General features: G+C 38.7%; 4 protein-coding genes across 5 annotated transcripts; 2 read left to right on the top strand and 2 right to left on the bottom strand.

The window, feature by feature from the left end:
• The first annotated feature begins 81 nt into the window (after positions 1-81).
• On the top strand, positions 82-2789 carry LOC117624797 (DEAD-box ATP-dependent RNA helicase 36). Its single transcript, XM_034356248.1, has 6 exons — positions 82-722; positions 1132-1454; positions 1616-1819; positions 1906-1987; positions 2244-2342; positions 2465-2789. Exons 1-6 carry the CDS (start codon positions 108-110, stop codon positions 2621-2623), a joined length of 1482 nt encoding a protein of 493 aa, XP_034212139.1. The 5' UTR covers positions 82-107; the 3' UTR covers positions 2624-2789.
• A 2115-nt stretch (positions 2790-4904) lies between these two features.
• LOC117625760 (SKP1-like protein 1A) lies at positions 4905-5740 on the top strand. Its single transcript, XM_034357307.1, has one exon. The coding sequence runs from the start codon at positions 5038-5040 to the stop codon at positions 5569-5571; it is 534 nt and encodes a 177-aa protein (XP_034213198.1). The 5' UTR covers positions 4905-5037; the 3' UTR covers positions 5572-5740.
• Positions 5741-6750: 1010 nt separating this feature from the next.
• Positions 6751-9117, bottom strand: LOC117625234 (FT-interacting protein 3-like). Its single transcript, XM_034356840.1, has one exon. It carries the CDS (start codon positions 9115-9117, stop codon positions 6817-6819), a length of 2301 nt encoding a protein of 766 aa, XP_034212731.1. The 3' UTR covers positions 6751-6816.
• Positions 9118-10548: 1431 nt separating this feature from the next.
• LOC117624181 (nuclear transcription factor Y subunit C-2) lies at positions 10549-13442 on the bottom strand. Of its 2 annotated transcripts, none has more exons than XM_034355323.1 (2): positions 13204-13442; positions 10549-11769 (listed from the first exon to the last, which is right to left on the bottom strand). In XM_034355323.1, exon 2 carries the CDS (start codon positions 11714-11716, stop codon positions 10874-10876), a length of 843 nt encoding a protein of 280 aa, XP_034211214.1. In that variant the 5' UTR covers positions 11717-11769; positions 13204-13442; the 3' UTR covers positions 10549-10873. The 2 variants fall into 2 exon arrangements, with proteins under 2 accessions (XP_034211214.1, XP_034211215.1); XM_034355324.1 differs by having other exon boundaries at positions 10549-11703; positions 13204-13387.
• Between the last annotated feature and the right edge of the window lie 1796 nt (positions 13443-15238).

The following is a 15238-nucleotide window of genomic DNA, read 5'->3' as shown; positions in this document are numbered from 1 at the left end:
TTTGGCGCTAACAATGGAGCAGCCAGACGGTGTCGTTTCTGCCACACCCTAAGTTAAAGGTTAAAACTTTCGTCCCAAGCGCTCAACTTTCAGTGAAGCCAAACACCATGGACGAAGAAGAAAACACAGTCGACATAGACTTCCCTCTCTTCAAACCATTCAGACCCAAGACCCCAAAACCCTCCCAAACCCCTAACCCTAACCCTACTCCTACGCCAGACCCCTCCAGCACTGAGACCGAAATCGAAAAATCCACAAACCCTAACACTGACTCCGCCGCCACATTCTCCGACCTCGGGCTCGCCGACTGGGTCCTGAGAACATGTACCGAGCTCGGTATGCGGAAGCCCACGGCGGTCCAGACCCACTGTATCCCCAAAATCCTGGCGGGACGGGACGTCCTGGGCCTTGCCCAGACCGGCAGTGGCAAAACGGCGGCGTTTGCGCTGCCGATACTGCAGCGGCTCGCCGAGGACCCTTTCGGGGTTTTCGCGCTGGTGATCACTCCGACTCGGGAGCTGGCGTACCAGCTGGCTGAGCAGTTCAGGGGTCTGGGGTCGTCTCTGCACTTGCGGTGCTCTGTGATTGTGGGAGGCATGGATATGTTGACCCAAGCTCAGAGCTTGATGGCTAGACCGCATGTGGTGATTGCCACGCCGGGAAGGGTTAAGGTCTTGCTTCAGCAGAATCCGGATATTCCTCTTGTGTTCTCCAACACCAAGGTAATTGGTCTTATTTTAGCTTGCAATGTGGTGAAGCGAAATGTATTGAGTATTTGGAAATTCAATTGTTCTTGATGTGTGTTAATGTGGGTGTTTTAATATTTAGGAATTGTAATTATTTATCCGAAATTTCGGCCTCTTTATGAAAATGGGATCATGTATGGGAAGCTAAGGATTTTTTATTTATTTAAAGAAATGGTGATTTGTAGATGATACTTGAAAAGGGATATATAATGGGAAGATTAGGATTTTTAATGAAAAGGTGGTTTGAAGATAAAAAATTTGCAATGGATTTTGCTTGTTTACTAGTTATCCAGGACGAGGAGCATAAGGTGTTTTTATTTGTCATACTCACCCTGAATTTCCGAACTCAGCTCTTATAGTTATAGGTTATTTCATTTTCTTTCAGTTCCTAGTTCTTGATGAAGCAGATAGAGTATTGGATGCTGGCTTTGAAGAGGAGTTGAGAGTGGTGTTTCAGTGCTTGCCAAAGAGTCGGCAAACTCTGTTATTTTCTGCAACAATGACGAGTGACCTCCAAACGCTGATTGAACTTTCTAAAAATAAGGCATACTTCTACGAGGCATATGAAGGTTTCAAGACAGTTGACACTCTTAAGCAGGAATATGTTTTCATATCCCAAAATGTGAAGGATGTGTATCTGGTATACATTTTGTCTAAACTTGAGGATATGGGTGTTCGCTCTGCCATTATTTTTGTCTCAACCTGCAGGTATTCTTTCTTTTAAGATCTTTGTCTGGATTTTCTCGGCCTCTTCTACTTCTAGTGCTTATGTTATAGAGCCATGGGTGGCTCTTTTGTTGAATGTCTAACCAATTGACTTACAGATCATTAATTAATTATTAATCTATGATTTTATGATGTGTGAGCAGAAGTTGTCACCTTTTGAGTTTGTTATTGGAGGAGCTTGATCAAAGAGTTTCAGCATTGCATTCATTCAAAGCTCAGTCTCTAAGACTTGCTGCATTACATCGATTCAAATCTGGACAGGTTCCTGTGTTGCTCGCAACTGATGTTGCCAGTCGTGGTCTGGACATTCCTACAGTTGACCTAGTAATCAATTACGACATTCCGAGGTCTTATTCGTCAATGGATTTTAATTATTGCTACTCTCTGTAGAAAATGTAGTTCAAGTAGGATTTAATCGCCAATCTACTTGCAGGTATCCAAGGGATTATGTTCACCGCGTGGGGCGTACTGCAAGAGCAGGCAGAGGAGGATTAGCTATCAGCCTTGTTACTCAAGTAAGTAGCAGACTTGGTCATTGTGAATTGAGTTAAAATTAGCATTTTGTAGCTCAGTAATCTCTTTCCTAGTTTCCACCGGTCCCAACAAATCTGTGGTGGTCGTTCACTTGCAGTTCACAGTTCTAACTGTTGAGAACTGGGAGGAAGATGGTTTTTTATTAATTTTCTTTTCTTTTGTTTGAAACAAAAATAAAGATTTTTATTTGTAGAGAGAGTAGTATTTTTGTTTAAACACGGAGATTGTGTTTTGCAGAATGATGTAAAGCTCATTCATAAAATAGAAGATGTTGTTGGGAAACAAATGGAGAAATTTGAGTGCAAGGAGGATGAGGTTCTTGCTGATATTACCAAGGTATTGCCTTAGTAAATATATGTACCAGCTATTAGATTGGTAAAGCTTGTGGAAAAATTATTCGTCAATGTCCTTTTTTAGTTTGGAAATGTTAGCTTATGTATTTCACCTCCAATCTGCAGATTTACAAGGCTAGGCGTGTTGCAGCGATGAAGATGGTGGATGATGGGTTTGAAGAGAAAGAAAAAGAACGGAAAAAACAAAAACTAAATACCCTAGCAGAGAAAGGTTTATTGAAGAAAAGGAGTAGGAAGAGGAGAAGAGAAAAATCTGCTAAATAAGTGGCTCCACCTTTCATCCTCTACGCTCTCTTCATATGGATTATAGAGCTTTCCTGGTTCAAATCTACAACAAGATCTTTGGCCATGCAACATGAAAATGCCAATTGTATCATTTTTTGTAGTTTAGGCGTTTAATACAAGCATAGAATATCTATTTTTCATCTTACTATTTTGTTTTTGTTAATTGTGTCAAGCTTATGAATGAAATCTTCTTCCCAAAAAAAATGTCAAGCTTTGTATGTCTAGAAAAGTGACTTAATTTAAGAAAGAAACTTTCTTTGGCACAATTTGAATAAAATCCTCAACCCACTCGGTCCCTACTGCTTTTTTCTCTCTTTTGTGCTCGGCCTTCCCTCCTGTTCTTGGTTTTAAAGAAGGAAAAGAACTGGTTTCATGCGAGGGAAGTGCTTACTCTGCGAAGGGGACAAAATGAAAATTTGGGAAATGGGGTTGGGGGTTGTTTTCTTAATTGGGGAGAAAAACTTCCATATAAACGATTGCCAAGAAAGGTGGTGGATTTGATTTGAAGTCTCAAGTCGTAAGTTTTAAGTTTCTTTGATAATATACGTACTATTTTTATTTCAGATTACTTTAATGTGAAAAAGTACAAGGTAGAAAAAGTGAAGAATACTAACTGGCCTTTATTAGAGGTATTTTAAGATTGGACTCAAAACACATGAGAGGACCATATATATTTTGAGCAATATGCCTTTTCTGCCGTTTCACCCAACTATCACCTTAATCGAACTTACCCCATAAACTAAAAAAATTTGCCAATTTAGCACTTGAATTAAACAAATTCGCTAATTTCACCCATATCGTTAGATTTCAAATGATTTCATCCAAAGTTCCGTCAAAATTCACACGTGAGGCTCACGTAGAATATAACTAGAGGGCATTTTCGACCTCACATGAGTGGGACCCACATCGAAGCCAAGTCAAACCCACATGTGAATTTTGTTGGAAGTTTCGATGAAATCATCTGGAATCTACGGTATGGGTGAAATTAGTGAATTCATTTCATTCGGGTGCTAAATTGACAGATTTTTTAGTTCAGGGGGATAAGTTCGATTAGGGTGATAGTTCATAGGGTAAACAACTAAAAATCCTATATATTTATAGTAAGTTCGATACTTAATTGTGATTAGCGAGTCCGGATCTACTACCCTCAAATTCCATCAAAGTATTTTTGTAACTATCCTATCTTTATGTTTAGTGGTATTTCTCTTACCGGTTAGGTTGCCATTTGGTTTAGTAATAACCAAACCAATCGATTGCCAACCGATTTTTTTGGGTATGAAAATCGCTTTTTACAATTCAAAATTGAGAAAAAAAATCCAAAATTGAAAAATACCAAACTGAAATACATGGAAGAACTTAAGAAAAATGTTAGGTTTGGTGAAAACCAAATCAACCGGTTACCAACCGAATTTTAATTTTGGTATAGTAATGAATTTTCATAATCTAAAATCGAAAAACCCAAAAGCAAAATACCAAAAAGAATTGGTTTGGTTTTAGTAAATAATGAGACTGACTAATTACTGGCTTTTTTTTAATCGAAATATATGGTAGAACTTGGGAAAACGTTAAGTTTGGTAAAAACCAAACCAACCGATTATAATCCATTTTTGTTTTTGTTATGGTATTAGGTTTTTGCAATACGGAAATTGAAAAATACCTAAAGAGTGACGAGAAGGTATAGTATTCACTCACTAATACTAAACTAACACTTCTACTATTATTTCTGATATTTATATACTAAGATACATACATATGCGTATGTGTATATACACACACATATATACCTACAAACTTTATAGTACAACAAATACTAGAACATATATAATGCTATTAACACTTTGATTAAATTATACAAACACACATATATTACCAAATTCCTTGTTTGTTGTTCTAATGGTATACTTAAGAGTTCTAAGAATGCATTCATTAAGTTTCTTTAAGAGTCCCAATTTTTCAAGAAGGTAAATCTAGAAGAAGGAACACCTTTTTTTTCCCTTGTGTTTTTTCGTTCTTCATTTTTGTGGTTTCCAAAAAATTAAAGATAAAAAATTCCTAATTTGTAGGACGTGTTGAATTCTTTTAAGCCATGTTCACGTGTCATGCACGTACCCGGTCTTCCTCCACAAACAGCTTTTCCCGGGTAGCTGCAGGGCCTGTGATTTTCAAAATTTTTTTTTTTTTTGCGAGAACACGATTAAACACACTCACTCACTTCCAGCTCTCCCTAATTTTTCGTCGAATTTGTATAAATGTCATGTTTTTAGCAACCAAATCCTAATTTGGAAATTAACTTTTCAAATTCCATTTCCCCCAAACCGCCCTCCCTATAAATTCCTCTCATAATCTCCACAAATCAAACACTAATCCCCTTTTTTAATCTCTCCTGAAACGACATGTCGGCCGAGGAGGAGAAGAACGACGCCGCGCCGGACGGGGAGAAGACGAAGATCTCGCTCAAGACCTCCGAGGGCGAGGTCTTCGAGATCGAAGAGAACGTCGCGATGGAGTTTCACACCGTCAAGGCGTTCTTCCAAGACGAAGGCGTTTCGCGCGAAGTGGTGATGCCGATCCCCAACGTCAACAGCGTCGAGCTCGTCAAGATCATCAATTTCTGTACCAAAACGCTTGAGCTCAAGCGCAAGGCCGATCACGAGGAGAATGCGAAGAAGGAGCTCCGGCTGTTCTACCAGGACTTCGTCAAGGACGAGACCACCGAGCACATCATGGAGCTGATCCTGGCCGCCGATTACTTGCACGTCGATGATTTGCTCGAAGTTCTGAACCAGTGCGTGGCGGATCGGATCAAGAACAAGAGCGTTGAGTACGTGAGGAAGCTGTTCGGAGTCGAGAACGATTTCACGCCTGAAGAAGAGCAGAAGCTCCGCGAAGAGTATGCTTGGGCTTTTGAAGGAGTTGATGAGGACTGAGCAAATTTACTCTACAGTAAATTCTAATTGAAATTGACCACACACAGATAAAAAAAGAAAAAGAAAAAAGAAATGAATTGAAAAGAAAGTTGCTATTTTTTTTTCTTTTAATGTTGGAATTAGGGGTAGGGTTAATTTCTGTGAAGGTAAAAATGGGGAAGATCGGTAGTGAATGGATGAATAGAAGAAAAATTACAGCTTAATTTTTTTTTTTTGGGGTTCCATTTTAAATAAAGAAATTTAATTTTCAAGTGCACACTTGTAGATTGTTGGTATATGTGAATTTCTTCCATGCATGTCTTGACTGATTTATGTTGATGCGTTTTGGGATGTGCTGAACTTGGTTAAGAAATCTTGGATTAGAAGTTTGGAGTTGATTTAATGATTGAGAGAATTAATAGTTGAGTTCTTCTTGGGTACTCTTGTGTTTGAGAAAATGCTCCAAAGAGAAAATAATTATAAAAATAAGGCTTAGGAAGATGTTTTGCAAAAGTATGTAGTTTGAGACAGTGCATGATGAACAAAGATTTTTCGAAAAAGAGAAATGAGCTATTGAGGAGCAAGTTGGTGAACAAATTGGGAAGTGAAGCAGCATCACATTGAATTGAGGTAGGGGGATTTGAACAATAAAATATTTGAATTTGTTTTAATGATGCTTTCTACGCCTTGTTTAATTGTGCGGTCGTTCCAAAGGAAGAAAAAAAAGCATGTTTCGAAACAAATTTTAATGCTACATGATCATTTTGTGACAACAATACATTTTAAATATATTTTTTCATTAATCCTTCTACTCTTATGCTTTTATTTGTCATTTATTCACTTTTTAATTTCATTATATCACATCTTAGTTTTGGTGTGTGACAAAATTTGAATGTAAAGAATCAGCTCACTACTTAAACCAACTGGCGGCCTAACTCACGTTAAATTGGTATGTAATTCTATCTTTTGGGAAGGGAGTCAAAATATTGTTTTGGAATTATGTGAACCATAAAAAGGAAAAAAATCAAGTTAGATAAACTGCGTTTTGTATAGAGTATTTGTAACTTTTTCAACAACGGTTAATAATGTTGCTTGCCACAACCATAAGAACATACAGATGCAATTCACAAATACCAACTTCTGTTTTGGAAACAAAAGAGAGTAGGGAAGAAACTAAACAAGAAAAAATATCTCCCTAGACGTATTTCGAACTATAGAAATTAGAAAAAAGATAAAAATGATTCTGTCACCAGATTATAAAGCTCTTCATAAAATGCTATCTGATTTTGCTGGCATCCTCCTGAGGAAGTTTTGTGGGAATGTAGGGATGTTAATGCGCCAATATGGGGGCCTCATCACATAAGTTCCTGCAAAAAGAGCTAACCACCATGCAGGGACAACACAAAACACTATCCCAACAATCAAACAGAATATCACAAACAGAGCTGTGGCTCTTGGATCTCTCCAGCTGAGCAAAGACTGCATCCTCTCCCCTTGAGTTGCTATGTCCCCAAGCACTGCCTGGATCCTCCCTGCAATGCCCCGGAGCCGATCGTATCTCCTCTTCAGAATATCACCGGTCTTTTTTGATGGAAATGAATCAAACTCTTCATCCAAATCTTCTGGGTGTACATCATACGCATGTGACAGTTCTGTATCTATGTGAGCAATCTGTCTCGGCCTCTTTCGGTAGTTCAAAGCCCCTCGAAAAGACAAGCACAAAAATGCCGCGGCGATTGTCAAACCAGGTTGACAAAGCACAAACACAAAGGTAATGTAGACAAGTGCTGAGGCAAGCGGATTAGTCCATTTGCGTATTTGATCAAACCATTTGAAAAGCGCAACGAGACCATCGAAAAGTTTGATGATCCTGTCGAAATTGGCCTTGCCTCTTCGAAAGCTCCAGAGATGTGCGGTGGCATCCAACATACAATCTACAACCTCTTTCCTTAAAGGTGGCTCAGCACGGCTCAGCCTCAACCAGAGAATCAAAGCGGCTTGGTGTCTTAAACTAGCAAGCTGGTAAATAGATAGTGGGAGGACGTAATGCATTTTCGGCAACAGAGGCTGTGAATATAATTGCAATAAGTTAAGCATGTTTGGACAAGAAAACCTCACAGCCAATTGGATTTCGCCCATCTTCTTCACCCCGGAATGTTGTAAAGCCACAAGAGGATAAGAATGTGTGTAAATCCTATCAGTTTCGAGAGTGGAAAGCCGAATCTTTACCTTCCCAATGTTTAAATCCATAGCAGCCTTATCCTGCAAATTTCCATTGTCAAAAACTCCAATAGTAATGACTGTGCATGGATCATATACTTCCCAAGTATATTGCTCATTCCACTTTGGAGACGAACTATCAACAACCGTCCTTGTTCGAACCCACTTCATGCCATACTTAGCCACGCAATACGCGTCAACCTGATTCTTAGGCTTCATCGGCGATAATCCAGTTGCATTCAAGATTCCCAGTTCCAAAACCCCAATTGGTGGTTTCCACAGTATCTTTGCTGTTGGTCTAAGATCACTGGTGCTGTGAGCAGGCTCATCAAGAACATGGTACCCTCCATCCAAACTGACCCTCATTTGGACCTTGCTGGCAAACTTCACCTCCTTCTGCACACCCGCAGCCACTTCAACCATCCCGAGATTATACCACTTGGGAGCAGCAGCAGCAGCATCATTCCTCTTCGCAACATCCCCTAAAGGAACCACAATCCTCCCCATGGATTCTTCCTTGTTATTGTTCAATTTCTCCTCCACACTCACCACCAAAGGATCATCAAACGGCTCTGCTACAACAAACATTAGATCCTCATTCCATGTAGGGTTCACAGTCTTATTTGGAGAGACTCCACTTCTCAAGATCAAATTCCCAAATTGAGCTTTCACAAAAAACTCTGGTGTTGTTTTGTTCTTGTCTTTAAGCACAAGATCCTGAGCTTGAATCACATTAACTCTCATGTACCAAAGCCTAGGTGAAAGATATACCTTGGAACGAGTGCTTGAAACACCATCACCGCTTACCGCAGCCACATCAGCATGCCAAGCCTCAGGAAAGGCCTCATCTGCCTGTGTCCCAATCCAAAATGACAGCATCAACTCCCCTCCAATCCTAGCCTTGTTTTTATCCTCCAGCATATACCATTGCGGCGCCAATGGACTATCCGGGGGAACTCTAGCGGGAGCCTCGACCAATGCAAAAGCAAACTTCCCAATGGTTCTATGATCCCCACCTTCTGCAACAATAGCCTTGTCCTTCACCAAAATCTCCACACTGACAACCTGAATTCTGTCTTTCGAAAAAGCAAACACTTGGTTCCATTCTGGGTTTGGGTTTTTTATCATGGGTCTTGTGATTGCCCTGTAGTTCCCAAGCTTCAGCTCAACATAAGGGTCAGCGATAGCCGGCAAACCTCTAGCTTTCACAACCCTCACATACAGATATTGCATGTGCTCCACGAGGTCAAAGGCGGTCATGGGGCCAGTGGAGACCCTCCGGCCACTGATGTTCGGCGAGGTTTCCTTGAGGGAAAAATCTTCTTTTGGTGGTTTCTGGTTAGCCATATGTTCAGACTGCAAGATTGTCCAAGTCTTAGAACCAAATGGATAACAAAAACAGAATAAAATCATACGGAATAAAACTAAATTGCAAAGCCATTTGATGCACATAGTCAGCTTTAAGAAGACCACTTCCTAAATGAGTTTTGGATATATTTCTCAATTGTGAGAGAGAGAGAGAGTAGCAATTTTCCTCAATGGAGCCTGACATTTATTTTTTCCAAGAAATAATGAAGAACCAATATGAACATTCTAAGAACAACCACAAAGCTCAAACAAAGAAAATGATGATCAATATAAATCTCAACATTTTCAAGCAAATCAAGCTTTACTAGTCCTCAAACAGAAAAGGTGGTTATAGATTGTTCTAGCAAATCATGAACTGCCCATGTAAACTCAAAGAGAGCCCTTAAAAGAGAATCACATAAAAACCACACAAGCATTAATCATCGAGAAAAATGCAATACAACCACTTACAAAATCTTGAGAGAGCGAAAGAGAGAGAGAGCACAATAGAAAACAGAGCAGCAGATTTCAAATGTACTGCAGAAGAACAGATTGAAAAACTCTGGATTGATTTTTTTTGAATTGGGTTTGGATTGGTGTGGGGTGGTTTATGGTTTTAGGAAGAAACAGGGGAAAAACAGAGCAAGAAAAGCCCAAGCCTTTGAAGTTTTGAGTTAATGGTGAATTAAACCCTAGGGATTTCAAAAGATGAAAAAAAAAATCAAGAAGATGGTTTTTTGGAGGTTTGTAAATGGAAAATATAGAGCTAATTCAATGTGGAAGATTTTTGGAAATCGAAATGAAATCAAAGAAGCCATTTTTGGAAGGTTTTTTACTTGCTTCGGTTTTGAAACAGAGGGAGAGAGGGAGCGAAATCTGGTGCACGTACGCTGACCGTTATTCGTTGAGATTGAATTTATCGTATGTGTCGTGATATTTTGTGGGGATTCTATTGACGAGATATTGTTGTTGTTCAATATATATATATATTTTTTCCTTTCAATGAATTTTGATTTTTGAATCTTTGCTTGGGTTCACCTTTGTTTTTTCCTACTTTTCTGCCATAAATGATGAATACATCGATTTGAAGTCATCCAATTCACATTAATAAAATATATATAATTACGATTTTATTCTTCTTATTCTTCTGTGAAATTAACTCAAGGTATAGATTTTTTATTTTTTGGTTAATTAGGCTAAAGAAGGACCAACTAGTCCTAGTAGTACTTCTTTTTTCAATATTCTTTTAATGGGAAATTCAAACTCGGGAATTATTCCAATATTAAGAAGAGAAGTACCACTAAGCGAATAGCTAATTTGGCCAACCAGGCACCATGGAAGATGGAACCACCCAAGAATACCTAGAAAGAACAATGATGCAAGATGAAGTTCAGATATGTTGGCAAAATATTCACAGCAGCCAAAGTAGCATCATAACAAACAAAAGCACTATAAAAATATTTTCCAGTCAATTTTCAAGCTTCTAAAGCTGTCTTGATCCTCTGCTGAAGCAAACTAATTTAAGAACAAACTAGGCCAAATAAGAAAGGGCCGAGATAATAAACACACAATTAAGGTCAATTTTCGAATCAGAAGCAATACAAGCACATACACAATACAACCTAACATTAGCTCACTGCACAATCCACTGCATCACAATCGCCAACTAATCCAACGGTATTAAAACTCATCTCTAACAATTAAGAAGCTATGCCTGGGAATAGCTTTGAGAACAGCTTGGCCAGAATCATTAACATTAAGTATCTGTCTGCTGATGTTGGGCTTCTTGTTGCTGTTGCTGTTGCTGCGGCTGCTGAGGTTGAGGCTGAGACCATGGCATGAAAGCCATAGGTGGTCGAGGCTGTTGAGCAGCATAGATTGCCGCTTGATCCACTGGCTTCCCCATGATCATCCCAGGAGCTCCCACAGGATGTTGTGGTGGTACATAATAGTATGGAATATCTGCTGGGGAGCCCACCACCGGGATTGTAGCCTTAGTCACTCCAAGTCCCTCTTCTTTCAACTCATCTCTTGGGATAATATCAACCAAAAAATCAAAGACATCAGTCCTCGAAATAGCAGCTGCAATATCATTCTTTTGTAACGTCCTCCTTTTGTTCTCCTCTGTGTGAATCCATGAGCGCAAAGTCAGCTCCAGGATGAATATTTCACATGCCTTTGCAAATATCACTGGAGCCTCAGCAGATATCATTCGAACATCCTCATCAGCTTTCATTATTTTCTTAATTCTTGCAAGTGGAAGGCTGTGATTCTTGAAGTCAGATGCTTGTTCAATATCTTGCATTTGGTTGGCCCAGAACACTTGAAGCTGCTGCTGTTGTTGCTGCTGCTGTTGGTTGTGGAAATGCTGGGCTTGCTGGTAGGCAATCTGATGCGAGGAATTAGAGAAAGAGGCAGGGGGCTGTGTTGGGGAAGGGACGGCCACAGCAGGAGTTCCCGAAGCTACCATAGGAGCAGTTTGATAGGAAGGAGGTGCATATGTCATTTGGCCTCCACTTGCCACAACACCCACCACAGGCTGCTGCTGATGGTGTTGCTCCTGTTGCTGTTGCTGTAGTGTTTGTTCTGAGTGATTCATGGTTAATTACAGGAAAGTATCTTTCTTGTTCTTAATGTTACCTAATCACAATGCTGGATAAAGAATAAAACAAATGAATAAAACAAATTAAAATATATTGGACCTCTACAAGACAAGAATAAAAACCACCTGCACAAAGAGAATGCTAAAAGAACTCCTCTTTCATTCTCCTGAGTTGGGAGGAAACAAAAAAACTCATTCCACTCTACATCAGTACATCAGCAACTCATGAACTTTAGCATCTATTATAGGTCCTAATTAAACACATTTTTCCTCTCTTTGATGCAGAATAAATGGTTTTGACAGAGCATAATCATTCTAAGGTCAAACGAAGTTTGAGTCACACTTTTCTTAAATATTCAAATAAATACGGAATACATTAAAATATCGTAAACATCAATCATCACTTTTTCACCAAAACCAAATTGTTTCAACCATCTCTAACTCCTGTTTCAAAGGGATAGTCAGGGTTGTAGTTCTTTGAATACTAATGTGGAGAAATTACCAAAAGCTGGGGAGAACTTCGGATTGGTGAAGGAAAACTCAGATATGCAATAAGCTTCATTTAAAGTCATAAGTCTCTCCAATAAACCGAGTTCTGTTTCCATTCATTAATGCACTCTATACAAGCTTAACCCCCAAATGCCTAGGCCACGGCTAGCTAATTTCAGAATTTTAATTTTTCTAAGTCATCTTTTTTTCCCTGTTACATACCAATGGAAACAATTGATACATTTAAACCCACACAGATCCAAACTAGTCAATATTCCCTGCTTATCAAGGAAAAATGACCACCGCCATTCCTTCACTAACATCATTCTTGCCAAATTGTTTTATGACATTTTTCGACACATGCATGTAGCATACATAGAATCACATATACATAACCAAAAGGCAAAAGCCATTGGCAACACAAACAATATACACACTAGAACCTTTATTTAAAATAAAAATAAAAATAAAAGAAGAAGAAGAAAAAGAAGATAATGCAAATAATATCAACCTATCATATCAAATCTCAAAATCAGCCTAAAACTAAGTTATCATGAACCATCATGCAAAATAAACAGGCAGTTGCCAACTGCATGCCTTCAAGTTTCTAACAAGTAAAGCTTGAATAATATCAATCTTTTAACCAAAAGATGCAACTTTTGTAAACAAACAATTAAAAGAGGAAACAGGAAGTGCTCAATTTCATCTTACCACATCCAAACCCCTAAAGCACTATTTGGTTGCTGAGGAATTTATATAAAATGACACATACAGCTAAAATTATAATTCTCTTTCCATTATCCACTTAAGTGAAGCCACTAATTATTATATAATCTATAACAACATAAAAACACAAAAATGGAAGATTTTCCCTTTTTCTTGCCTGAAATTCCCAGCAACTGAACAGAGGATACATAGAAAATAGCAACCCAACAAACGATCTAACAATGAAATTTCTCAAGAACCCCCAAAAAGAAAGTAGAATTAAGACTTACCCATCAAAGCTTAGCTGAACCTTGTCCTTGGCAGAAACCCTAAGAGAGAGAAATTTAGAGAGAGTGTGTGAGAGTTAAAAAGGAGGGACACAGAAAGTTTGAAATGTTGGGTCTTTTAGGGGAGAGAGAGAGACAGAGAGAGAGACAGAGAGAGTTCTTCTGAGAGCATCGTTAGGTTGACACGTTTCCAACACTGAGAGTTCTGACTATTCGAGGAGTTATGTTCAGAACTGACACGTGGCGAAAAGCCACTGGAGTTGCAGTAGAAAAGGATGCTCACGTATACCACTGTGACGTCTGAAGAAAAAGACAGCTTATTATGTGAGGGTATTTTTGGAAAGATAGCTTTGTCCAGATAAGCAAGCGGAGGGACGTGGAGCAATCTCATGAGATCACGTGACTAAAAGGGTCCCATTCACTTGGGAGTCTATTGACCATTGTCATGTTCACGTGACAGACTTTTTATTTATTTATTTTTTTTAAAACATTGTCATGTTCAGGCAGGTGACAGACTTGTGCAAGCTGTACTGGCATTCAAGCTGTGCCTTTTTTCGGTTACATTTTGGAGGAAATCGGATTAGATATACACTACGGATTTATGAATTTTTCTTATTGAAGGCTAGATGTAATACAGTCCTGATTTTTTGGATTACAAGAATCTAAGAGATTTGTGGTCATTTATCGTTGGATGTAAATTCAACGGTTCACTCACTCTTACACTCCTTTTAAGAAACTTTTTTGAATCATTAGATTAATATCCAATGGTGGTGACCAAAATCTCTTGAACTCCTGTGATCCAAAAGATCGGGACTGAGATGCAATATTTCAATTTTACTTATATTTTTGAATTTTTTTTTAACAATGTGATATTTTAAACTACTTTAATATACGGGGGAGGGAATTGAATTCATATGCAAGAGACATGCACATTGCTTAGTCAACGAACCTAACCCACATATGCACTTTTATATTTTGAAATTGGGGCTAATTCTTTTTATAATTGGAGTGCTTTTAAATGCAAGGGGATTGTAACTCAAACAGTTAAAAATATTTACCACTACATTTGAGGTCTTAGGTTCGATTCCCTCTCATTCAATATTGCTTGTATATAAAAAAAAAAAAAAAAGTGTTTTCAAATAATCTTTTAAGGGTGTGTTTGGTATGCCTCACTGGACTGGACTATACTAAATAACACTTGCAACCCATGTTTGGTAAAAGGGGGGACTAACTTAAATGGGATTCTACAATCCAACAGTGTAAAAAACACGGTACTCGCTCGTCCAATATAGTGAGGACAAAATGCAGTTCGCAAAATAGCGAGCGTGCTATTCTGAATAGGCGAGTCCGACCAACACAGAACCGTCACAACCTCCAATCTCTTCTTCTCTCCTCTTTTTCTCACATGGAGAAGCCTAAACACCAAAGCCAGAGCTTGCACCTCGAAGGCCATTACCTTTTCCCTTGCTGTTTATGGTGTATTTAGGTCAGTAACATATATAAATATATATTGACTTTTCAGATTTCAATTTAGGCTCAAAATTTCAAGTTTTCATATTTCAATTGGGCTTACAAGATTACAGTGGTGATGAGGATGTTGATGGAGGCTTTGAACAACGACAACGAGGCCACGATGCAGGAGGCTCTTGAGTTGTTGATCGAATTGGCGGGGACCCAGCTCAGGTTCTTCAGGCAGCAGGGAGAGTAGGTTGGGAAGGAGTGGATCTATTGGCATTAGGTCCAGGTCGGGGCGGGTGTATGTGGGTGGGTCGACACTAGATCTCTTGGGGCTGGTTCAAGGTCGGCAATGAAAGAAAGGTAGAGAGAGAGAGAGAGTGTGTGTGGAAGGATGAGGAAGGGAGAGAATGTGTTTTTTTTCCTTTTTTAATTTTTTAATGTTTTAATTTTATAATATTTTTAAAGATTTTTTATTTTTTATTTATTTCACACATCAGCCCCAATTTAATATTCCTAATTGAATTTAAATATTTTTCATGTCAAAATCCCTAATTGAATTTTAATATTACAATAATCATTT

This window comes from Prunus dulcis, chromosome 4, assembly GCF_902201215.1.
Source record: "Prunus dulcis chromosome 4, ALMONDv2, whole genome shotgun sequence".
Taxonomy (NCBI): Eukaryota; Viridiplantae; Streptophyta; class Magnoliopsida; order Rosales; family Rosaceae; genus Prunus; species Prunus dulcis.
Note: the sequence above shows the minus strand (reverse complement) of the source record. Positions and strands in the feature narration are given on the sequence as shown.